At 59.9% G+C, this 24,629-nt stretch overlaps 1 protein-coding gene across 3 annotated transcripts in view; it reads right to left on the bottom strand.

The window, feature by feature from the left end:
• PHACTR3 (phosphatase and actin regulator 3) overlaps nucleotides 1-24,629 on the bottom strand; it is a 221,463-nt gene that overhangs the window by 77,776 nt on the left and 119,058 nt on the right. For 2 of the 3 annotated variants that reach the window (XM_045070476.1, XM_004759959.3), the window contains exons 2-4: nucleotides 9,538-9,699; nucleotides 6,235-6,312; nucleotides 113-295 (exon numbers count right to left, since the gene is read on the bottom strand). In XM_045070476.1, the coding sequence (XP_044926411.1) occupies nucleotides 113-295; nucleotides 6,235-6,312; nucleotides 9,538-9,699 (423 nt within the window). Of the gene's footprint in view, nucleotides 1-112; nucleotides 296-6,234; nucleotides 6,313-9,537; nucleotides 9,700-11,616; nucleotides 12,713-24,629 lie in introns of those variants that run through there. The other variant, XM_004759960.3, reaches the window with a different exon arrangement.

Raw genomic sequence — 24,629 nt, 5'->3', positions numbered from 1 at the left:
CTGGCGAGTGTTGAAACCCAACCACAGCGGCCGAGAATGCTACCCCAGGGGGCCTCCCCGGGCCAACGGCCGTCCCCACAGCAGCTTGGCCCGGCACGGTCGTGGCCAGTACCTGTGTCGTCACAATGGGAGTCCAAAGACAGCGGCTCGTCCAGGGATGAGGGGTCTGTCCCCGTGGCCAGAGGACTTCCGGGCGGGGCTTCATCGGAAGTCAGCGTCTCCTGCTTGGGGGTGGAGGGTTCGCTCTGTGCGGCCCGGGGCCCTCCATCGGGGCTGCAGGCTTTGCTTTCAGCATCTGCAAGGAAATCCAGCCATCAGCCGAGCCCCCATCTCTCTCCCTATGTGCCTTCAATCGTGCAAGGGGCCTTCCTGGGAAGAGTGACACCCCAGGCCCCGGCATGGTACCCCGTCTCTTCCCCACACCTCCCCGGACTCCCTCTCCACATCTGGGCTTCCTAAGGAGGCCCAGGCACTGCCGCACCCCCAGCCCCCCAGCCTCTGCCCACTACCTGCCTGTGGGAGACTGGCCATAGCCCCACCCACATCGGCACCCCCGCGGTGCCCCCCATTCCCATGCTGGCCTCTACCCTCTGGTTTGCTTTGGCCAACGAGGCCTTGAAGCAGCAGTGACTTCAGAAGCATTCGCACACCCCCACAATCGAGCCCCCGCCTGTCCTCGCTGCCGGGACGCACCGGGCCAGCGGGCTAGGGACAAAAGGCAGATGTACAAAACAGGGCTGCTCCCGTCCAGCCAGCAGAGACCGGCCCCAGATGGGATGGGCAGCTGTCTGCCCTGAGGGGCTACGGGGGTTACAGAACATTCTCGTGGCTATAGGTAACCAGTCCACTTCTGTGCCACTGTTTCACATCGGTCCCCTCACACACAAACCGCTGTCACCCACGGTACGCCCAGGCCTGCATCCACCCCAGGAAGGCGGCGGGGAGTAAGAGTCGATCCCTGCCCCCGGCTGGCTCACGCGGAGGCACTGGAAGCCCAAGGCTGAAGCGGGTCAGAGCAGGGAGTCGGTAAGTGCAGACGGGAGGCCTCCGAAGATACGACCCAGGCTTCCGGGAGGACTGAAGGGGGGGCTCCGTGCCTCCCCTTGCTTGGGCGCCGTGGCTGGAGTCCTTGAGGGTCTGGCCTGGGAGGGATCGTTCACCTCCAGCCCCCGACTTAACAAGAAGGACGTGGTGCTCAGGGACACAACGCGTCCAGTCCCACGGCCACCAGATGGCAGGTCCGGGCTTAGACACAGCCAGCAAACCATAACCACTTCCGAGATGCAGAGCAGACTGGGCATGGAACCCCGCATGCCCCCCCAGATGCCACATGGTGTGCACGAGGCCACCCCGCGCAGATCGGCGCTGCAGGGTCACGAGCCTTTGGCCTGGGACCACTGCCTCCCATCACTGTGGGGCCTGGGGCAGGTGCCGACCTCAGATCAGCGCTCCCTTCACCCCCCCCGCTGCCTTCTGGGCCTCCAACAATGTCCCTCTTACCCCCAGAGTGGCCCAAGAAGGAGACGGTCTCGCTCCCCACGCGTCCCAACCCATGGCAGGCCTCTCCGGCCTCCACTTCCTCACCTCGGAAAAGAGGAGAGAATGACGTCACTGCGGGCTTCACGGCACCCGTGTGGGGAGTAAGTGGGTGCGTCTACAAAGCACCCCCGCAGAAAAGACGCCATGTGCCTGCCACGACCCTAACTGCCGCTGATGACGCTGAAGGACGGACAGTCCGGGGCCCAGGCTGGGGGCAGGCGCCCAGGTGAGAGCAACGGGCTCCCCCGCAGAGCCCTCGCTGCCCCCAGGACGTGGGCCCAGCCCGCGCACGTGACCCAGCAGGGACGGGAGTGGCCGCCATGGCCCAGCACCTCCTGCCCCCGAGGCCACAGCCCTCTCCCCGGGAAGGGCAGAAATGTCAGCCAGGCCCAAGTCTGGAGATGTGCAGCGGGGAAGGGCTCCTCTCCGCAGCTGTGTCCCCGACCAGAGGGTCCGGGTGACGGCTCAGCAACCTTTCCCAAAAGAAGAGCGGAAGGCTAGTATTTTAGACTTTGTGGCCCACATGCCATCTGGTCCCAAAATTGAAAGTCTTCAATTTTTTATTTTTTTATTTTTACAGAAAGCGCTTTAAGTTTAAAAACCTTGACGCAGCCCAAGGTCCTTCCAAAACCTGGTCCTGGGCCAGGTCTGGCCTGTCGACTAGCAGCCAGAGTTCACCGACCAACGCCGACCCAGGGGAAGATGCAGACGCCGCTGGGAGAACACAGCGGGGGACAGGATGAAAGGTCACAGAGCTCAAGCCCAAAACCGGGCTTCCTCCCCTCCCTTGCTCCGGGCCGGTTTCCACGTCATCGACACACGGCCAGGACGGGCTCTGCCCTCAGCTTACAGGGTCCGCGGCACAGAGGCCGGCCGGCGCGGATGGCACGCTGTGCCCCGCCAGAGGCCCAGCAAGGGCACCCCGCAAGCACCGAGTCTGACGACAGCACACCTTTGCCAGGCAAGGCTGGAACCCGGCGTTTAGAGAGGCGGACTCCTGGTCTTCTGAAGGACAGGCCACCTCCTGCCGGTGACGACACTGCGGTTTGTGCCAGTGACCGCCCCCCACCCCACCGTCATCATCACCAACCAGACAGCGGTCAGAACGTTGAATCAGGAAGGCCCACGTGTCCGCACCTGCCACCGGCCCGGTGGTCTCTAGCAGACAGGCCGTGGCAGCATCCCCCACGTGCGCCCAGCTTGGGGCACCTGTAGGACTCTTCTGGACGGTGCTCAGAGCTCCCGTTCACAATCCTGTTCAATGAAAAGTTACAGTTCCCAAAATAGCGCTGCTGGCAGGGCCGTTGCTAAGGAACGCCAGCCGGGGCGGGGGGGAGTTGTGGGTGGCTGTCCCCTGGGCCTCACTGTTCAGCCAGCGCTCCCTCCCAGCCCGTTCTGTCAGATGCCCACCCGACCCCGAGTGCTGCGGGGGCACCCAGGGGAGCACCTGTGTTACACGGAGCAGCCACGGCGCCCGGGACCGTCACCCGCAGACACACACACACACACACGCGCGCGTGCACACACACACAAACACACACGCGCGCATGCACATGTTGCCCCCGGCGTCCCTGCCACACAGAACCACACACATGTGATTTGTCACTGCCCAATCCCCCCCATCCCCGCCAAGGAAGGAAACCTCGTGCCTCCCAGGTCCCCGAACACAGCACCGGGGAGACAACCATCTCCTCTCCCGTGGTCGAGGACGAAATTCCTTCAGTTAGGAGAAAGCCAAGTGCACACATGCATGAAGATGGAGGAGCATGCAGGCCCCTTACTGGCTGCCTTCGGGCAAGGGACGGAATGGAGGAGCCTGTGGGGGGCTGGCCGGACCCCACCCATCACTGAGGAGTCAGAGGAGTGTGACCAAAGCAGGGAAGACAGGCGCGGGGGAGGGGGTCACGTCCTTCCCCCCCACCCATGCCTGGTCCACCCCCCGTGTGTTTAACAGCAGCCACGGGTCCCTCCCAGCTTCCGACAGACCACCAGGCGATTCGGAACAAGAGGGGTGGGTCAGGCTGGTTGATGTAATGCTCGGGCTTCTAGGATCAGAAGACAACAGCCCCAGAGAGGGACACAGGCTCGCCCCCTGGGCTCCCCCGCTGCCTGGGGGCACCATCCTGCTGCTGACTGCTTTGTGGGCCAACTCCCAGGTGCCAGGTAGGAGGTGCGAGCTGGGTGTGGGTTCGTTCTGGCCACGGAAGCTCAAGTGTGAGGTCTGGGGCACCTCCGCAGCGTCCCTGGCCAAGCCCGTGGTCAGCGCCCCCTCCCCGCCGGGGAGCTGCAGGCACAGGCCTGGCCGAGCCCAGGTGGTGGCCACTGAGGCGTCCTTCATCCAGACCCGGGATGGGGAATCACGCCCCACCCCTACCCCAGACACAGGCCAGCAGAGCGGAGGGGCTCACTGCTCCACTCCCAGCGCAGAGGCGGAGGGGCCCATAGCCCGACCAGGGATTCTTAGCCACCAGCGGAAACACTGGGACAAGCCAGGGCCGGCCTCCGCCCCCAGGGCAGAAGGCGTTTCCTGAGCACCCACGGGGCAGAAACACCAGTGCGGGCTGGTATTCAGCCAAGGGGGCTGCTGCCCCCTACGGCCCCGGATTCGCTGTCCCTGCCACTCCGGGGAGGGCACATGCAGGACAGAGGCTCACAGAACAAGAGCACGTCCCCCTCCTCTCCCTGACCCCAGGCCCCTTCCCGGAAGCACCCCTACCACCCTGCTAACAGGCTTAGCAGGGAAGACACTGCAGACCCGCACCCTGCTTGGCCCTGGGCGTAGCACCCACCAGGAGTGCAGGGAAGAGGCCAGGCTCTGTGGGACCTGCCCCCCCCTCCAACCTCCCTGTACCTCACCCCTGCTCCCCTTCCGCCCTGCACCTCACCCCTGCTCCCCTTCCACGATGGGCCCTGCTCCCGCTGCTGCCGCTGCTGCCGGGGGCTGGAAGATGGGCCCCGCCCCCACCCTGCGCTCTCCAGCTCTCCGCTTCTCAGCCCTGGTGGCCCCCGCCCGAGGCAGCTGGGGGGCTTATGAAGTACAGGTGCCTGCGTCCCAGCCCAGAGCCGCTCGCGGGGGCGTCCCCAGGTGGCGGTAATGACCAGTGGGTTCCGGAGCCCTTTCTGATGTCCTGGGGTCCCACTGAGACATCACACCCTGCCCCCCGGGTGGGGTCAGGGCCACGCGTCTTGTTCTCTGGGTGTGACACAGCTGGGCTGTGACTTTCTGTTGGCCTGTGGGGTTACTGACCGCGGCATCCGTCCAGGAGCGCATTTCCAACCCCCCAGGAAGGACACACTGGGTGTTGGACCCACCTGGCTCCCGACTCATAATCACTCAGCGGGACACAGTGGGATCGAGCCTGGGGGGTTGGCAAATGACACGCCGGGAGCCGAGGCCGGACACTGCGGGCTCCATGTGGCCTGTCCATCCTTCAGACGACATCTTTTAACAAGGCTCAGAGTTGAGGAAAAGCACAGCCCTCCTCTGCAAGGCTCCCCTTGCTTCTCTGACAGGAATCCAACCCACACCCCGGCTCCCTCTCCATCCACTGACCAAACACCTCCTGCGGTGAAAGGTGAGCCGCGGCAGGGCTGTTCTCACCCTCCCTGCCCTTCCCTTCCCCAGAGTCCGCAGGAAGGTCTGCCGGCGACGTACTCAAAATGCGGGCTTTAGAGCTGCGTTGTCTCATTCTGACTCAAACAGCCCACACGTCCATCAGCAGCGACAGTCCCCCAAATCTGAGGGTCAGACATTCAACACCTGAGCGCCACAGCACCCGGGACCAAGCACCCCACTCACGCGTGAAGTTCCATCCCCTGGAGGGAGCGATTTCGGGGGCAGATTTCCCAGGAACGTGGCATCATGAAAACCCGTCCCTCTGCAGCTGAAGAGGAGGAATGAGGCAGAGGCCGAGCCCGCTCGCACCGGGACCCCCCGCTTCCTGAGGCCCCTTCCCAGTCCCGATGCTGGGAGCTCCACGTGCCCGCACAGCCTCGGGGAGCTGACTGCACGCAGCCAGGACCCCCGTTGGGACGCGGGGGCTCCCGGCCGCGGCGAGGTCTGCAGACACCTGAGTTTCCGTGAAGGACCAAGCACGGAAGGTGTGCGTGAGGACCCGAGCCCTGTGGCTCGTCACCCCCGAGCGCTCGAGAACAGGCGGGAGCTCCAGAACATTGTGAACAATCGGCCAGCAAGCACACGCCCCATGGGGAGACCTCCGGAGAGGTGTGGACGGTGTCCGGGCCCTGAGCTGCGTGACCCCGGAGCAAGCCACCCCAGACCCTCACGTTCCTCATCTGCAGCGTGGGGTAAGCACCAGTGCGGGGGCTGGGGGCGTAGGGAAGGAATGGGACGGGTCCGCGTGCAGGACACCGTCGATGCTTCCCAAGGGTGACAGGGTACGAGAGGGCCGCGTGAGTCAGAACCACCTGCCCGAGTCGGGGATCCTGACGGAACTCGAAACGAAAGCCAACGCCACCAGCTCGGGGGAAGCAGGAAGGAGGGCCAGCCTGCCGCACCGCCCGGCAGAGGACGACTCTCAGCTCCGTGCCCAGTGCAGAGGAGGCCTGGACCTCAGGACGGGCCTGACAGGGAACGACCCCTGGGGAGGCCCCGCTGGGGCCCAGCCCCTGCACCCGGGCTCTGGGCGCCCCGATAGCCGTTCCGCCTCCGCCGGGCCTCCGGGCCCCACTTACCCCGCTCCATCATCTCCAGCAGACCCTTCTTGATGAGCTCCTCCCGGCCTTGCCTGCCGGCCATCTTCTTCTCCAGCGCTGCACAACACACAAACGTGCCAGTGAGTCACCACGGGGCCCGCCTGCGCTTCCCGTTTACAGCAGGGGACTGCAGGGTCAGGGGCCACTGGCAGGGGCCTTGTCCAGGAACCCCAAGCTTTCCGACTATGCACTCTGCTGAGCATCGCACAGATGCCCCAGACTTGGGGCAGGGGGATCGCTCTGCTGGACAATCTCCTTTCTCTGCCCAGGAAACGATTTGCCTACAAAAGAACTCGGTTTCGAATACGACCCCATGCAATTCCTCAAACCCTTTCTTGGAAAGATGCCAACTGCAGCTGTGAACCGTGATCACAGAGGGCGTGAGGTCCCCCACGCGTGCAAGCGCTCTGCCTGGTGAGGGCGGCAGTGGGGGACATGGAACAGAGCCAGCCCCTCCCATCAGAGCTTGAAGACTAGCAGCAGAGGACAAACAGGTGATGGCAATGAAGTTATGGATTTAGAAATACTTACTGAGCATCTACGATGTGCTAAGTGCTGAGCATGCACTGGGGAGTCCCTGGGAAGAAGAACCAATGCAGCCCCCCGCCCCCTGCCCAGGGCTCCAGGAGGCTCTAGGAGGGAGCCGGCAGGAATAACGGGGCTGTTCTAATGACCAGAGCTAGTCAAGCGCCTACCGAGCACCTACTGTGGCAGGCATAGGGCAGCAAGACAGGTGCGGCTCGTACCTGGGGACACCAGCCAATGAACATCTACAAATGAGCAAGCGGAATGACCCAGAACCCGAGGGACAGGGATGGGGTCTGGGAAGCCCTGGCTGGGCTGAGCATCGGGGCTGGCTTCCCTGCGGGTGTTCACGCTGAGAGCTGAGCATGAACAGGAAGACCCTAATGTTGGGAAAAAGACATTTTCGGGCCAAGGGAACATCATGTCCTTTCTTAGTCCAACCTCCAGATGCCGGAAATAGGCACAAAAATGAGAAATTGAGCCCTGGCTTTGGGAGGTGTACACAGAGCGCCTGCCATCCAGACCAGCAGATGGGGGTGAGCAGAACCGGGGTGAGGTGAAGACCTGAGGGACCCCTGGTCTGGGGGCCTGACCCCCACATGGGGACGTCACCCGCCCTGACTCCTGAGCCTCCCAGTGACCCAAAGAGGCCGCTGCGAGGGTCTGCTGTCCCCATCTCAGGGGACTGCCCAGAGCACATTCCAGCTCAGGGCCCACATCCCAGACCACAGCCTCTGGGAGCCGCCCTTGACGTGCTGCCCCTGCTCGCCCTTCCCAGGCCACTGTGGGCGTGTCTGTCTCTAAATCACCTTTAGATGTACGTCATGCTAGCCAGCAACGCCTGTGAGGTCAGTAATATACTGAACACACGGAAATAACCCCCCACGCTCGCGGGGAAGAATGGTTTAGAATAAACGAAAGGCAGCCCTGATCCCCAGTTTTCCAAATGCTGGCTGCAGGCCCCCAGGTGAGGACCCCACAGGTGTTTACTTGCAGACCTCAGCCCACCTGCGGGGATCCCACAGCCTGTCAGTCCCCCGCAGCATGGGGCTCAGGGTGTGGAGCCCACAGACTGCGCAGTTCAAACCTCCAATTCTACAGCCCAGAGCACATCAGGGGCTCCCGAGGTCACAGAGGTCACCGTGTTCTGGTCCCCTGTGCCTTCCCCAGCTCAGTACCTTTGCATGAGCTATTGCCTCTGCTACAATGCTGTTCCCTGCTTTTCTCAAGGAGCCAATCATGCCTCAGCTCAACGGTGCCTCCTCCTGAGGCTGCTCAGATCATCCAGCCCCAAACGAGGCCCAGCCCACCGCACCTCCTCCCAGCACCTGCTCAGGTCCTCCGGGGCCCCACCGGGGGCCTGTGACCTCTCTAGGGCTGGAGCTCATGCCCGCCGGCCTGTTGCCCCTCCCCACTGGGCAGAAAGCGCTGAGTGCTCAGGCCCCCCATCTACTTGGTGCCCAGCACACAGCAGGCAGTCAGGACTCCTGCAGGAACCCCGCGCTGCCTTCATTCTCAGCAAGGAAGACTGCTCAATCAGCCTCTCGGGGAGTTAAGAAATAATCTGTGTAACAAGTGTGAGCAGAGGGCCTGATGCTCTCGGCAGCTCCCCCCACCCCCATGGGCTCTGTCTCCGTGTCCTAGATGCTCTGGAATCTGCAGGGCTCCACTAGATGCTCTGGAATCTGCAAGGCTCCAAGGAGGGGAAGGAGACCGGGGCCCCGGGGACGGCTAGAGACAGAAGCCGGAGACCAGCCCTTCCCGGGCTGGTCCCCAAGGCCCTGACTAATCCCACATGCACAGCTCCCTTGTTAATGGTTTCCAGCCATAGCTAACAAGCACGTGCTCAGCAGGGAGCCCTGGCGGGAGCTGAGATGCCGTCCCCCCCGGGGTTTGCTCCTCAGGACACTGACCTCCCTCCCCTTCACCAAGGACACCCCGTTATCCAGGAATCAGACCTGAGCCAGGCTGCCAGGGGTCACCCCAGCCTGTGGCCAGCTGGTTGCCGGACCCTGGGCTGGGCTTCTCCCTTGGAGCCGGGGGCCCCTTCCCGAGGTGGGTGGCGTCCCGGGACGGGCACCGGCCTGTGGGCTGGTCCTCTGTGTTTACTTGGTCACTTTACTTGCTATCACCGCCAGCTGTGTCATTGTCCTCCGTGGTCCAGTGCCCCGGCCACAGTTCCTGCTGTGGACGCTAGGGGGCAGGAGCAACGGTACAACCCGGCGCAACCCAACGTCCCACAGAGCCGGGCCCGGCAGGGTGTGAGTGAGGATGCCGCCCGCTGAGTGAGGGAAGGAAGTTGCCGGGCCCTCGGCAGGGAGGCGTTGGGGGGAGGGCCCGAGAGCCAGCCTCTCTGCAGGAAGAGCGGAGGAGCCGAGCAGCTGGCTCTGGTTTCCAGTAAGAGCCAGGATGAGGGCCTCGACCCTCCCAGTCACCCAGAGGCCTCCTAGGGAGGGCAGGCCCCAGTGTGGTCAGAGCGTGGTCAGCAAGGGCCCTTGTCCCAAGCCAGCCTCCCTGCCCCGGTGCAGGGACTCCGGGACTGCCAGTGACTTGTGTGCCCCGGGAGTCTGGGCGGTGGGGGGGTCCCAGGTGTGCCCGGGGCTGACCCACCCCAGCCAGGAGGTGACCCGGCAAGGCTGAGCAGCTCCCGCCGTTGGGGCCCACAGAGCTCAGCCCGCGCTCCCCTGGCGGCTGGGAGGCAACGTCAGCACAGAGACACGGCAACCGGGGCCCTCGCGCCCTCTCCCCCACACTCACCGGACGTCGTCTGCTTCAGCTTTTCGTTTTTCTTCTTCCTCCATTTCCAGGGCTTGAAGATCCTGCCCAGGGTGGCCAGTCTGCTGTTCCTCCTCACCGGGGGGGTTCGGATCCCTGAGACCAGATACTCGGAGCGCGCTGGGGGGGCCTGGTCCATCTCATCTGGAGGGGAACACCAAGGAGGAGCTCAAGTGATTACCAGCCCTACATGGCTCCTTGGGGGGGGGGTTTGCTGAGGTGACTTCCCTCACCCAAGGGGCCACTAGTAACTCTACAAAGCCTGGGGCTCATTGTCATGGGTGAGTACCCACAGGTGGCACATACCAGCGCCTGAATTTCTGCGCCCCTTCTAGGGAAACCTTCCCACTGGAACCCTTCTGTGGCCTGCCAGAAGCCCTCCCCCAAGTTTGCACTTGGCCACAGCAGTTTGAAGACTTCTCCAATTCCCCGTGAAATCTCTCCCACCCCAGGACCTTTGCTCATGCTATGCCCTCCACCTGTGCTGCTCTTCTGGTCTTCTTTGCCCTATCAACTTCAGCCACTCTGCTAATTCTGACTTTCTCTACAAGGCTGCACCTTCTCCCGCCCCACACAAGGTGCAGAGCTTTGCTTTCTGCTCCTGAAGCTACTTGTGCCAGCATCGAGGAGTCGCAATGGTCCCTGGGTGCCTGCCCTCCCGCTCTGCTGTCAGCTCTCTGCCTTGACCCTCAGCAGAGGCCTGGCCATGGTCCTCACTGGAGAGCCATGGAAGGAGCTGGTCCATGAACAGGCCAAGGAAAGTAGCTCTCCTTTGGATCCTGGTTCAGAAAACTACGCTGTTTTCACACTCTGTGGGACACACAGAGATGGACATCCAAGGACGCTCGTGGTGCCAAGACTGGTATTATCGACAGGCCAGTGCTAAGTCACTGATCATCCCTCCCCTCGGCCACCCATGTATGAACATGGAAGGAAAGAAAGCAGAGAGGCAACCAGGCCACGGTCGATTGCTAAGTCAAGAAATCACACGCAGAGTCACACAGCACACGCCAGCAACGTGCATGAGGCGGTCATGCGGAGAACACAGCTGCGCGGAACACGTCTGCGGGGCCCTCAAGCCACAGGGGACATGCACTACTGGGGGCCTGGGAGAGAGGAAGATATGAGCTTCACGACTGGCCCTTCAGGAGTTTAGGATGTGTTCACGTTCGAAGAAAGAAGGTTCGTTAGAACGGAGAACAACGCAGCGGACAAGACGGAGTAATCAGAGAGCCGCGTGAGAGCAACCTGCGCTGCCCCCACGGCCCACCGGACCCTGTCCACCGGGTGTGGCGAAGGCCGCGCTCAGGCCAGCGCCCAAGCGGATGGAGAAAGAAGCTTCAGTTGCCCCAAAGCCCTCCTGGCACAGGGAAAGGACCTTTCTTCCGGCAGTGACGAGGCTCCACATGCCCAAGTTTCAACCATTCCGTGTCCTTTGGGCGCACGTTCACACACCTGTCCGTGCTCCCCGGTGTGGCTGCTGGCACACGTGCCCGAACCTGGCCAGGACACTCGTGCAGATGTGTGCACACCCACACATGTGCACACACATGTTGCCCAGCACACACGCTGCTCCCCACAGACAGGGCGGGGGGCTTACATGGAGCCAAGAAGCCCCGAGGGACCCGAGGTTCCCGGCAGAGCAGGGCTGGAATGAGGGGTCTCGGGAGGGCTGTCAGCAGAAGGAGACCCCCAGAGGGGCCAGGCCCTGTGACAGGCTGGTCGCCGTCAGATCTAGCCCCGTGCCCCACGTGACAGGGGCCCCAGGGACACGCGACCCCCGGAGAGCGGCAGTCAGACGATCCCAGAGGTCTGACACCTATCAGCAGCCCAAGGCTCCTGGCAAGGCACCTGCAACTTTGGCCTCAGTTTCCATGTCTGTAAAATAAAGATAATCAACATCCCAGATGCCTTGTATTGAAAGGAAGATCCAGGGTGACCACAGAGACCGGAAACTCAGGTAAACACATTCAGCACAAAGTTCACTGAGAGCACGTTACAAACCCTGCATTATAGCATTGTCTACGTTCTAAGACTCTGCAGACACGCTGGTTATCGTACCGTGCTGGCGTGGGGGGTCTCCCAGTAGACGTTTTCCTGGTGGTTTATATTATACAAGGAGCACGAGAATAATGATGGGGCGGAAGTCAGTCCGGGCTTGTTCCGGGTCACGGACCACCCAACTTCCCCTCACAGTAAATCTGTAAGAAACAGACTCTTATCCATTGTACAGATGAGCACACTGAGGCTCAGAGCCGTGAGCCATCCTGCTGACTCACAGAGCGAGGAAATGCTGGAGGTCGGCGTGACCTTGAGCAGTGTGATTCCAGAGCCCCCCTCCCCGTATCTCTAATCTGCTTCTAGGGTGACTGTAAATTTGTGCCCAGAGCAGGACGCAAATGGGGAAGACACCACAAAAGGCACAAACCAGGACCGTCCCAGCCACCAGGGTGTGTGGCCACTCTCTAGCTGTTACTGTTAACTGTACGGCGGAGACCGTGTCCACGGTGGCCGACAAAGCAACCCCGTGTGGAAGAACAAGCCTAGGGGTGACTTGAGGGAGAAAGCAGCTTAGTTGAGGGGCGCAGGAAGTGTGGGCGAGGGAAGGAGGGAGCGGGAGGAGCCTCAGGGCCTGGGTCACAGACTCCTCCCACCACCGGCTCCCCAGCTCTGCGCTCCAGGCCCCCAGGCGCAGGAAGCAGACCCTTCCCAGAGGCCGTTCATTCCTATTCTCTCTTTTCCTTTCCACCCACAGCAGTGGCCAGAGCCACATGGCCCCGGAAGGCTGCTGTCCTGCAGGCATCTTGACACAAGGGGGAAGAGAACAGGCCAGGTCCCCCCAAGCCTCCAGGCTGGTTGGAGGAAGAAGATGAAGATCCCCAGAGAGGCGCCTGGGGACAGTGCACTGCTGTTGTCACTTGGTTTACAGCTCACAAAAGATGGGGGCGGGTACCAGAAACACAGGGCCCACAAGAGGAGCAGTTGCAGAAATCCAGAGGAAGGGAGTTCTGGGCAGGACCATAGCACCCAAGGCTTAGAGATGCCACGACGGCACAGGAGAAAGGCACACGTGGGGCTCTGAGCTTCCTAGCAGCCAAAGCAAAAAGGAGCAGCACACAGAGTAAACCACAAATAGGACCCCAAATCCCACCCCACTGGCTACCCACATCACCGGGCCTCCGGTCCAGGCCACCAGCAGCTCCCCCCAGATGCCCCCATGGGTGTTCTAGCCAGCCCCCTCCCACAGTCCCCCCCACCCCTTTTAAAAACAGAATTCTAGTCACACCACTTTTCTGCACGTTCCCTGCCCTTTCTCTTCTCCTGTAGCACAAGCAGCAGATCGACCGCCGAGCCCGGACAGCTCCCACGTCTTCACCCCGCCCCTGCCCACTCACCTCTGCCAACCTCTGCCCCGTGACTTTATCATCGTCCTCGCCGGGCAGTAACGTTTCTGGCGTGCTACGGAAACCATCGGTGCAGTCATGCGGAACACGGGGGCTACGACCGGGGATCCGGGCTCACATCCGGGCTCACATCCGGGCTCGGTCTCTCACGGATGGGAGTGGACGTGCTGACCCCATCTCCTCCCGGCACCCTCGCGCCTCCCGCGGCCTTGCTGGGGAACGGAGGGCGCTGCCCTTCCCACGTCCTTGCCTGGGGCTCGGCCACGTGGCTCGCTGCACTCCCTGCTCCCCCCACCACACCTCTGTCCCTGGCGGCTGGAGCGCGTACTTGGTCCTCACACACAGCCGGAGCACAGAAGGGGCCCTACTCAGGGGCTTGAACCTGACCCAAAATTCGGAAGGAGCCCCTGAGGTCTCTTCCTCTCCATTTACCAAGTATCCCACATGCTGGGCCACGACAGACACCTTCCTCTGAGCAACTCCTCGGGGGCCCTGCTGTCACCAGGGAGCGAAGCCCAGGGGGCAGCAGGCTCCAGCACCCCTCCCCCGCACCCCGGGAGGGATGCCCTCGCCCTGCCACCTCCCCCAGCGGGGCTCAGGCCCAGGGACTGGCCCAAGGAGAGAAATTTCAGAAGAGACGCTGTAGCATCCAGCGAAGCAATTCTTCACCAGCACCTCGAGGGCAGAGGGGGCATCAGTGTGTCGCTGACCGTGTGCGTGGGGGTCCGTGGGAGCAAGAGGCGGGCATGCACCCTCCTGGGCACAGAGTGGCCCCCACACACTCAAGGGCACGCAGGTGCGGCTGGGGCCAACGTGGCGGGTGGGCGCGTTCCCGCGTGTGTGTCCCCAGACTGCAGGCAGGGTGGGGTGGCCATGCGCATGGACCCCGTCCCCCGCCTGTGAGTTCAGATGCCAACTCCCTGGGGCTCGGGAGGAAGCCCTTCCCCGCGCCGGGAGGCTCCCGGAGGTGCAGACGCGTTAGCAGATCCCTCGAGCCTCCGAGGAACACGGTGCTGCGCCAGGGCCACCTCTGCCACCTGGGAAGCATTAGCAGTTAATTAACGGAAACTGTTTCCCACAGCTGCATGCGGAAGTCAAACAGGCCCCCACGGAGCAGGCAGGGGCCTCCCGGGGCTCCCGGAGGGATGGGGCGGGTGGCCGGCCCCGCTGACACGATTCGGCTGGAGCTAAGGGGGCAGGCCCCAGCCCGCAGCCGGGACAGCGCCGGCCCTCTCCTGGCCCCTGGTGCCCGCCCTGCCCACCTCCCCCCCCAGTGGGTCCCACAGACGTGTAGCCCAGCGCCGTTCTAGAACAAGGCAGGGAAGGACGCCGATGCCCCGTGACTGAGCTCACTGGGCTACCGGCTAACGGTCCGGCCTGGCCCAAGGCCAGCCTCTACTCACGCCATCCCCTCCATGCTTGCTCTGATGGCTCTAGGATGTCGTCCTGGGGCGTCCCACTGATTGTGGTCGTCAGTCCTTCCCACCGGGATGAACAGGCGCTGTGGCTGTCTTGATCACTGCGAGCTCTGGGAGGTGGAACTGCCGTGGTGGCCCCGACCGTCCGACTCCCACGGCCCCTCCTGAGTGAGCTCCCGCTTCCTCATCCTCTACCCGCCGACCTCCGGTGTCTCTTCTTGCCCTTCCCCTTTCCCCAGAACCCGGCGGGAGGCAAGCCCCCCACCCCGCGCTGATGCCCGGGCCGCCCCGTGGGGGAGAGGCAGTGCCCTCCGTGTCCAGCGATCCCAGCGCCACCGCGGTCGCCGCCCTCACTCATCCGCAGGCTCAACCGTCCGCTGCGGGCTGAGCCTGCGGGGCCGGGGCCGCTCTGCGGGAAGCGGACTCGCGCACGGAAGGGGGGAAGACACGAAGAGGGAAACAACCAGGGAACGTCAGATCACCGACGGGCTCCCGTCAGAACTTGGCACGCCGACCACCACAGCGGGGCCTCTGTCCTCCGGGAGCCTCCCTGGCCCCAAAGACTCCATCTCTCGATACTCAGCGACCGCCTTCTGTGAGGCAAGCACCTGCCAGCTGTGATGAACAAGGAAGCAGTGCTGGGACCCCCCCCGGGGACCCCCACTCCCCCTCCCCCCGCTGGTCCGTCCACCACAGAGAAAACCAAGATGCTGGAATTACCAGGAAGAAATCTGGGGATGATACGTGCAGAGGACATGATTCTTCCTGCCTGGGGGCCGGGGTGGGGGCAGTGAGAATCAGAGGCCACTGGGGGCCCAGGTAATACTTGATTTGGGCCTCAGAGTTTGACAAGGATTTGTAAATCCATCAACATGCGACAGGACGTGGTATCTGGGCAGTGGGAATTACCGCCGGGAAGCACGATCTGATGTCCGCAATCCCTGAGGTTCCAAAGAAGCCCAGTAAAATCCCTACACAGAAAATCGAGGTCCACATGGAGATGCCAACTTTCTACAGTGCCAGTTAGCCACCGACACACACACACATATACATGTGCATGTGCAGACACACGCGTGCGGACACATACATGCACATGGACCACACATACACGGACACACGCACGCGCAGACACATATACGTGCGGACACACATGCGTGTCCACGGGCACACACATGCGGACACACGTGCGCTCATGGACACACACACACACACACACACGGACATGCGCAAGTACACCCACACGAGTCTGCCACCAGCACCACCGGCCGCACATAACAGGAAGAACGTGATCTCCAAGTAAGAAAGGCATCCTCTAGTTGGGAAGACACTGGCAAGAGAAAAGGTAACCATTCTCGGCCCAGCGTGGGTCTGTGCACTTGAATCTGGGAGCCCTCAGCTGGAGCTCGGGGTTCCCGGAATGGAAGTGAGAGGGGAGGCTGCGGCCCGGCCAAGAAGCGTCGTGTGGGGCCAAGACTGAAGCCCTGAGGACGGGCATTCGCTAAGGTCGAGCACTGGAAAGGCCTCAAAAGTGTGGTGTGGATGGCCGGAGACGGGGCCCAGGCTGCAGGCGGGGGCCCTCGGAGAAGGGACAGGCAGGGGAGGGGGCAGGCCGGCAAAGGAGGGAGGGACCCAGAGATGTTGTTGAGACAGAGTCGTCACCCGAGCCGGGAGAGCCATCAACACGGGACGTGAACCCACGGGGAAGAATCCGGAAAACAGAGACGGGCCACAGCAACACCTCTGGGACACTTGCTGTGTTGTGTGACAAGCCCTGTCCGGAGCCCCTACCACGAAGGAGCTCATTCCATTCCTATCAAGCCCCTAGAAAGCAGGTCACCATTTCCACTGTCCCCATCACAGGGACACAAATGGAGTCAGAGAGATGGGAAACCATTTCCGCAGGTTACGCGGCGAAGGAGAGAGTAGGATCGGAAGTCAGGATGCCCGCTGCGCCCTGTGTCAGACCCCACGGACGGGAGGATGACGTCCCCGTTAGGGGTGCGGGCTGTGCGATGAAAGCAGGCCTGCAGCTGAGACCGTCACCAGAGCAGCGCAGACAAAGGTCACGGCATTTGGCATCAAAGGCCGCCGCTTGTGTCCAGCCTGCAAAAGCTGTGGTTTGATGTCTGTCCACAAAGAGGTGCTGGTGTTTTAAGTGACCCATCACCCGGATGGGTCTGAACCTCCTAAACCAAATTTTCAAAATGGACTTTAAGTCTCCCAGACGTGAAAATATGGCTGGTTTGACTTTGACTCCTCCTGGAAATCGCTCGAGTGACAGCTGAAGGGCAGGACATGTGGGGGGTACTGACCAGTACAGGCAGGAGCAGGACCACACCCGGACACCATCCAGGAAGGAGGGAGGCACTCTGCGGCATCACGGCTGGGGTGGACGCGGGGACTGGCCACTGGGGTCAGCAGGGGGCCGGCAGAGGCAGGAAGAAGGGTGAGTGTATCCAAAAGGGGGAACCTGTAAGGGCCGATGGCCGTCTTCCCAGAACTCCTGCAGGCTTTCTCTACTGCTCTTCCAGCCTGCCCCTCAGAACCTGCAACCCATCACAGCCCCTGCGTGGGAAGCTGTGCCTTTCCACAGCTTCCCTGGTGCAGAGGCCACGGGGTCCCCAAGGCAGGGCTCTACCCCTCTCTGGGCGCCCAGCACAGCTCCTGGCGTGTGGAGTACATGAAGGAGAGAGTCAGTGCATGCCTGAATGAGGGGGCTGGATCCTGCCGTGGGAAAACAGACGTGGGATCAGAATGCAGGTCACTGGTTATCAACAGCGACCGGAGTCACCTCTGCACCCCTCGACAGCGGGGGATAATTCAATTCCTAAGCAACGTCCAGGCTTCACGCTGCCGCACCCCGTCTCCCGGCTGCGCCGCAGACAGACGGTATCTCCCTGCTGTGTCCTGCTCGTCAGTCGAGGGCTAAGAAACACAAGAGCCTGGCTGGGCTTCAGGGAGAATGGTCGCCCCAGAATATCGTGCATCGAGGGGATGCTCAATTGTAGGAGAACGCGGTTTTGAATGCCCAAGGGGAGCCGCCAAGTGTTTCAGCATGTCTGTTCCAAGCGAACAACCCCAGGGGACAGGGACCGAATTTCCAGCTCCATTTGACATTTAAGAAGAGGAGGCTGGGGTCGGAGGGCAGGGGTAGGACCCAAGTTAGACAGCCACACAGCTGGTAAGCGGTGGGACTGGCCCAGGAGCCTAGGCTTTCCGAAATAGAGCTCACCTGTGGGGCGTGACACAAGTGTTTCCCAATGCACATTCCATGGAACCCTGGCACGGGAGGGGCTCTGCGGTTGAAGGCAGGTGGGAAAACACCGTGCATGCTGAAAGCCTTCCCTGAAGGACCACCACATACTATCATAGGAAACAAATGCTCTGAGAAGTCCTGCAGTCAGCAACTCTATTCAGCTGCTTAGCCAGCTTTTCCTACACAGATGGATCAGGCCTGTTTACGCCTTGCTGCCCAGACAGCCATAACCACACCCGGGCTGGAGAGAGAACAGATTTGGAGCAGTAGATGGCAGAGGAAGCAGTTTATACGTACTCCCGCTAAGAGGTGTACACGGCAAATTTCTTTTTGGAATAGAAACGTATTCCAAATATCTGTATTCCAAAGACAAAGGGGATCCTCTAAGACCTTCCTAGAAGTTGGGCCTCGAAGCTCCCCGTGTCTCCAAGTGTCCTCTAGCTGCCCGAGGCCCCGCCACATCAACGGTGCAAACAAAGACCAGACAAAGACCCATCTACATCCTGACACTCGTGGAGAAACCAAGGCATCATTCAAGCAGTTTCTTTCTTCCTCGCATACATTGTGGAAAAACCAGCCCATCTGATGAGAAGGCCCATCTGTTTAGCATCAACCCCATAATTCTGCCAACGGTCGCTGGTGTCTGCCAGACATATGGCCGGTTCTCCAAGTGAAAATCAGCTCAAATCTGTAAATCAAGCGGGTCTGGAAAGGCTGTGTGGAGTTTGGGACCAGGAATAAAAGCGGGCGGAGGATGGGCTCAGGGAGGGAGAAGGGGCGGACGGGAAAGGCACGTCTGTCGTCACCGGCTCGGCGTTCGCCGGTGTTGGGCTCAGCAGGAAAGTCTGTATTTGCACATCAGCAAACGCTTACAGAAATTATTTAGCAAGAAACGCACGGACTTTGCAAAGTCTAGGAGCTGCTTTTAGAGGCAGCCCCTGAAGATCCTCTCCGACAGAGGAGAGAACGAGCGTCCCGGGGCGAGGATAAACCGTCACATGGCGCACCAGGAGACCCCGGCATCGCGATGTGCGTCTGGGCCGACGATACCGCCCAGCATCTTCAAAGCCCAAGTTCCCAGCCCGGACTTTCCAAACCAAAGTGTAAGAGGAGGTTCTTAGACGCCAGTCCAAGCTTAAGGGCAAATGTCAGTTTTTTAACAATATGCATGTCTTAGCATTTTTCTGAGGAAATTGAACATGTTCAAATGCTGGGAAGATTCTGAGCCAATAGATCCGTACTTTGAAAATGGGTCCCACATTCCTTTTGCTCAGGTCAGGGATGGGCAAAGCCTCTCCCATGTAGCTCGCATCTATCTCCGGTGCCGTGGGCCACACACTCTGTGTTGTGACTGCCCAGCCGCCGCCGAAAGCAGCTGCAGACGGTGCCTAAGTTAATAGGCCTGGATATATTTTAATGAAACTTTATTTCTAGGCACCAGTGGAAGACAGATCGGCTCTGTTTACCCACTGTTTGCCAGCTCCTGCCATAGGTGGTCCCTTTGGAAACATCTTCAGGGAAAAGGTACCCCCTGGGCGTTCGGAGAAGAACGAGGGGGAGCGGGCGTGGTTTGTGCTCAGGATCCTTTACCTCCGCTCGCACTCCTGAGCCCTGGGGTCCAGGCCAGAGTCATTCCCGCCTCCAACTCTGCGGCCTCCGACGGGTTTCCCCGCGTCTCTCTGCTACGCCTGCCCCCCCCCCCCAGGCAGACAGGGTCTGCGTCACTTCCCTGCTTAGCGTCATAGTGGCCTTTAGGATGACACACAAGACCGCAACAGTGACCCCAGATTCTGGAGTCTGCTTCAAGCTTACCTCCCACCGCGCCCCTGCTTCACCCCACGGATTGCTGCCTCTCCTCGGCTTCGCCCTGCCCGAGCTCTCCCTCCGTAAGGCTACCCCCTATGCCAATCCCTCCGGAAGCAACTCTTGTCCCTGATGAACTCCTACTCACCCCTCAGGGTCCCGTCCTCCGTACCCACCTGTTAGCTTCCTGTTACGTTTTGCACCACAGACTCCAGTACAATTTAGAATTCGCTCTCGATCTGCCCATTCACGTGTGGAATGTCCTCCTTTGCTATCTGACCAGGAGAGCAGGGACCCAGGATGTCCCACGTAACGGCCTCCCCAGGCCCAAAAACAGAGCCCAGGAGGGCCCAGCAAAGCTTCGGCAAGTATTTGAGAAGCAAAAGGAAAGGAGAAGCCAACACCTCTGGGCTTGTGCTCGAGTTCACGGTCTCTAGCCGTGGGGAAGGAGCGCAGGCACCTCTGAGGTGTAAAATCTTACACAACAAGATGCGTTTTTCAGGATTTGCGGAGCTGGGCTCCCTCCCCAGTTTGCTGACCCTGCAGCCACACTATGTTTTAGCCTGGTACTGCCACCCCCCCACCCCGTGCCTCCATGGTTGACTTGTGGCTGCCCCTGAGAGCAGAAGCCGCTGTGCCTGAAAACACGCAGTGTCCCTGTTTTGTTGTCACTGTGGCTCCCAACTTCACCACAGGCCCTGGTCCTGGCCTGGATCCCCCGGTGGCTGTCACAGAAGCGACAAGAAAGGTGACCCCAGCCCAGCCAGGTAGCAAGTCCGCACAGCTCACATTTTCCAGGAACACGCCACGGCCGGTGACACCTGTCTCCTTGGACCGTGCTCAGAGTCTCTGGCTGTGGCTGGGAGCTAGCCTCCTGGTGCCCCCCAGGATAGGCCAGCCCTAGCAGATGGAAGCACGGCTAACCTCAGCCCCAGCCACTGCTGTCTGTCCTCACGGGGCACCCAGGAGCTGCTCTGGTGAGGCGGCCAGCTCTGCCCACTCCCACTGAAGAGTGGGAGACTGGACTGATTAACTGATTAACTCACACTTGAGACAACTTGGCTGACCATTGACTCTGGGCCCAACACCTAACCTTGTGCTCCCAGGCCCAGAGTCGGAGGGTGGGGGCGGTGGCAAAGGCAGAACGAGCACCCGGACATTACGATGCTGGTTCCTACATCCTCTGCTGCTCATCTGCCCCCGTGCCGGGCCCCCTCATGGCTCCCAAGTCCCTGCAACATCTGAGCCCACCTGACCCAGCTCCAGTGGCCTCCGCTGCCGTTAGAATAAATTCCCACTTTGTGCTTCAGCCCCCGGGGGCCCTTTCCACCTCTGGAGCCCTGTACTTGGTGACCCCTGGAGGGAGCCTCTCCTTCCCACCTCTGCCAGCCACCTCCTCCTGGTCTCTCGGCTTTGGGTGCCAGACTCTCCTCCACAGGGAGGCCCCTGGAGCTACAGCACAACCCGGCTCTGCCGGGCCAAGCTCCTCGGGGACCTCTCCCTAGGACTGTCCCTGCAGGAGAGGCCCCCCCCCACAGCCGGTCCCACCCATGACAGGTCCCGCCCACAGCCGGCCCCGCCCACAGCAGGATCTAGAGAGTTCTGGAAAGGAGCAGGGAAGGATGGAACAGAAGGGCCTCCACGGTGGAGGTGCTCTGTGGGGAAGGCGAGGTTGGTCTCAGGCTCGGGTAAGTTTCTGGCCAACTTGAGGACACCTGAGGACGCCTGGCACGAGTCCTGAAGACCCAGCGGGAGGCAAACGAGCTAGTCAATGTGGAAGAAGAGCCTCTTGCTTGGACGCACGCACCACGTTTTGTGTCTCCAAGCATCACGGCGCCGCTGGGACATTCGCAGGCACGTTTTTGCTGGAAGACCTATTTCCAGTTCTTTTGGATGCACACATGGAAGCATGACCGCTGGGTCAATTAGGACTCTATTTGAGCAGAGGTCAGCCTGTCTCCCACATGGCTGAACTGACGCGCGCCACAACTTGGATGAACACCCAGAAGGGCATGCCCAGCGAGAGGCGCAGTCCCAAAAGACGTGCATGGGTATGAAATGGCCAGAATAGGTAAACGTGGATCGGTGGTCACCAGCACTGGCTGAGGGGAGGGACACGGGGTGATGGCTGATGGGTCGGGTTTCTGTTTAGGTGATGAGAAAGTTCTGAAATCAGAGGTTGCACAACCCTGTGAAGGTACTGAAGGCCACAGAACTGTACCCTTTATAATAGTCTAACAGCTAGGGAAACCGAGGCAGAAGACAGAATTCGTGATCTGGAGGACAAACTGAGACAGAAAAGGGGTCGGGAGAAAGCATGGAACAAACAGCTTAGAAGCCATGAACACAGGATTAGGGAAATAAATGACGCCATGAAACATTCCATCGTCACAATTATTGGGATCCCTGAGCGGGTAGAGAAAGAGAGAAGACTAGAAGATATAGTTGAACAAACTCTGGATGAAATTTTTTCCAATTTGGGGAATGGAACCAACGTTCATGTCCTAGAGGCAGAAAGAACAGCCCCCAAGGTCAATGGATCTAGAAAGACCTCAAGGCCACTTGATTGTGAAACTGACAAATCATAATTTTAGACAAGAGCATCTGAGGGCAGCTGGGGCAAGAGATTCCTTAAGTACAGAGGAAGGTCCATCAGGATAAGGTCAGACCTGTCCACAGAAACCTGGCAAGCCAGAAAGGGCTGGCAAGATATATTCAGGGCACTGAATGAGAAGAACATGCAGCCAAGAATACTTTATCCAGCAAGACTGACATTCAAAATGGATGGAGAGATAAAGCGCTCCCAAGACTGGCAAGACTTAAAAAAGAGTATGTGACCACCAAGCCGGCACTATAAGAAATATTAAGGGGGGGAGTCTATAAAAGAAAGAAGAACCCAAGAGTGACACAGAAAAGAAATTTATAGAGACAGTCTATAGAAACAAAGACTTCACAGGTAACACGATGTCCATAAAAACATATCTTTCAATAATCACTCTCAACGTGAATGGCCTAAATGCGTCCATAAAATGGCACAGGCTCGCAGATTGGATAAAATGACAGGACCCGTCCATATGCTTTCTACAAGAGACCCATGTGGAACCTAAAGATACATCCGGACTGAAAGTGAAAGGAAGGAGAAGCATCTTCCGTGCCGGCGGGCCTCCAAGAAAGCTGGGGTAGTGATTCTCCTATCAGATAAATTAGATTTTAAACTAAAGACTGTCGCCAGAGATAAAGCAGGACACGACAGCATTCTGAAAGGGGCTGCCCACCACGAAGATCGAACAACTGTAAATGTTTATGCCCCCAAATGGGAGCAGCCAATGACATAAGCCAACGGTTAATCAAGATAAACAGTCATATTTCTATGCATACCTAAATAGTAGGGGATAGAACAGTTAAAATGTTAAATTTAGGGGTGGCACGGTCGGTTTAGCATCTGACTCTTGGTTTTGTCTCAGGTCAAGGTCTCAGGCCCCCAGGATCAGGCTCCGCGCTCAGCAAGGGGTCTGCTTGCGATTCCCTCTCCCTCGCCCCTCTCTGCTCGTGCTCTCCCTCTCTTTCTAAAATAAATAAATCTTTTTTTAAAAATTAGAGAATATTAAATTCAGGTATTTTAAAATGTTAAATTGAGGTCATTTTACCTCTATTAAAACAAAAAGCATGTCCTGACCCAGTGGTGCCCCCTGTCGTGTATAAGGCAGGGTCAGACTAATAAAACTGACCCAGAAGAGCGGTGCTTTCTGGGTAGGAACAAAGGTCCAACAGTCCTGCCCTTGCCCCTCCGCCCGCGTCTTGAGCGTGGCGCGCCCCGGTGCTGAGGAAGGCCGGGTCCCAGAGAGTAACTCACGCGATCCTTCTAGACCCGGCAGGTCTGCACAGAGGCGAGCAGCCTCCCCGTGCCCTTGACGCCGGTCGCTGCCCCGCCTGGCCTCTGCCTTCACGTCCGCCAACCCAGCCCGTCACTGAACCAGGACTCTGGGGTCCAGGAGGAAGCCCGCCGGGATGCCGAGCGGTCACCGCCACACACATCCGGACTGTGGCTCAGGCAGATCTGAAAAGGCCACACAAGCCTAAAGTCTCGTGCAAATTTTGCAATTACCCTAAATTAAAAATGCACCAAGGATCACCAATTTCAGGGCATCCTGGCTGGGCTCTCACGACGCCGCGCGGAGGCACCGCTTCAGCTGGCGAGCACATGCGAGCTCCTGAGCGAGTGCCTCGGAAATCGGGCGGCGGCTCCGTTCCACTGCCTGAGCAGGGAGTCGCTGGAAGGAATCAGACTCAAGATCAAATGGGAATGAGTCTGGGTAAGCAATTTCCAACTGGAAAAACACAGTGTGTGAAGCCACCTGCAAAGAGGCAGCTTGGAGACGCCCAGGCACACCCTTCTCCAAAACATCTTCACTGCCCATAGATCTTGCATGTCCATAGGAGCCACGTGCCAAAGCAACAAGTAGAGCCGGGGAGGGCTAAGTGACTGGCCCAGGATCACACAGCACCGGCTGATGACCCCGGATGTGAACAGCGGGCTTCGCATCTTACCGGGCGAAGGAGATTTCTACACATCTGCACTGCCCGCCCACCCCCGAGCCCAGACCAGAGCGTAACAAAGTGCACGCCTTGTCCAGCTGCTTTTGCAAACTCCACATACGCTGTGGACCCCAGAATGATGCCAGCCCTCCCCACTCAAATGCCTTTTTTTTTTTTTTTTTTAAGATTTTATTTATTTATTTGACAGAGAGAGTTCACAGTAGACAGAGAGGCAGGCAGAGCGAGAGAGAGGGAAGCAGGCTCCCTGCTGAGCAGAGATCCCAATGCGGGACTCGATCCCAGAATCCTGAGATCATGACCTGAGCCGAAGGCAGCGGCTTAACCCACTGAGCCACCCAGGTGCCCTCAAATGCCTTTTAAAAAGTCATTACTCTCAAACTCCCTTTATCAACACCAAATGTTGAAAGGTCTTGGGTCACAGTTTCCAGCCTAACGAGCGAATCCCCACGTGGAAGTTTACATGTACTGTCGGAACGGAGTCCACGGGGACCGCTCGCGTCTTGGCCTCAGAAATAATTTCCTTCCCCATCCATTAAGTAAATGAAGCGGAGCCCGAGATGCTCCCGGTGGGTTGAAATGAGCATGGGGAAGGAGAGAAGGCAAGGACCCTGTCCCTGAGGCATCCGGACCCCGGGC

Source organism: Mustela putorius, unplaced genomic scaffold (genome assembly GCF_011764305.1).
Source record: "Mustela putorius furo isolate JIRA1106 unplaced genomic scaffold, ASM1176430v1.1 tig00003972_pilon_pilon_pilon, whole genome shotgun sequence".
In the NCBI taxonomy this organism is placed as follows: domain Eukaryota; kingdom Metazoa; phylum Chordata; class Mammalia; order Carnivora; family Mustelidae; genus Mustela; species Mustela putorius.
Note: the sequence above shows the minus strand (reverse complement) of the source record. Positions and strands in the feature narration are given on the sequence as shown.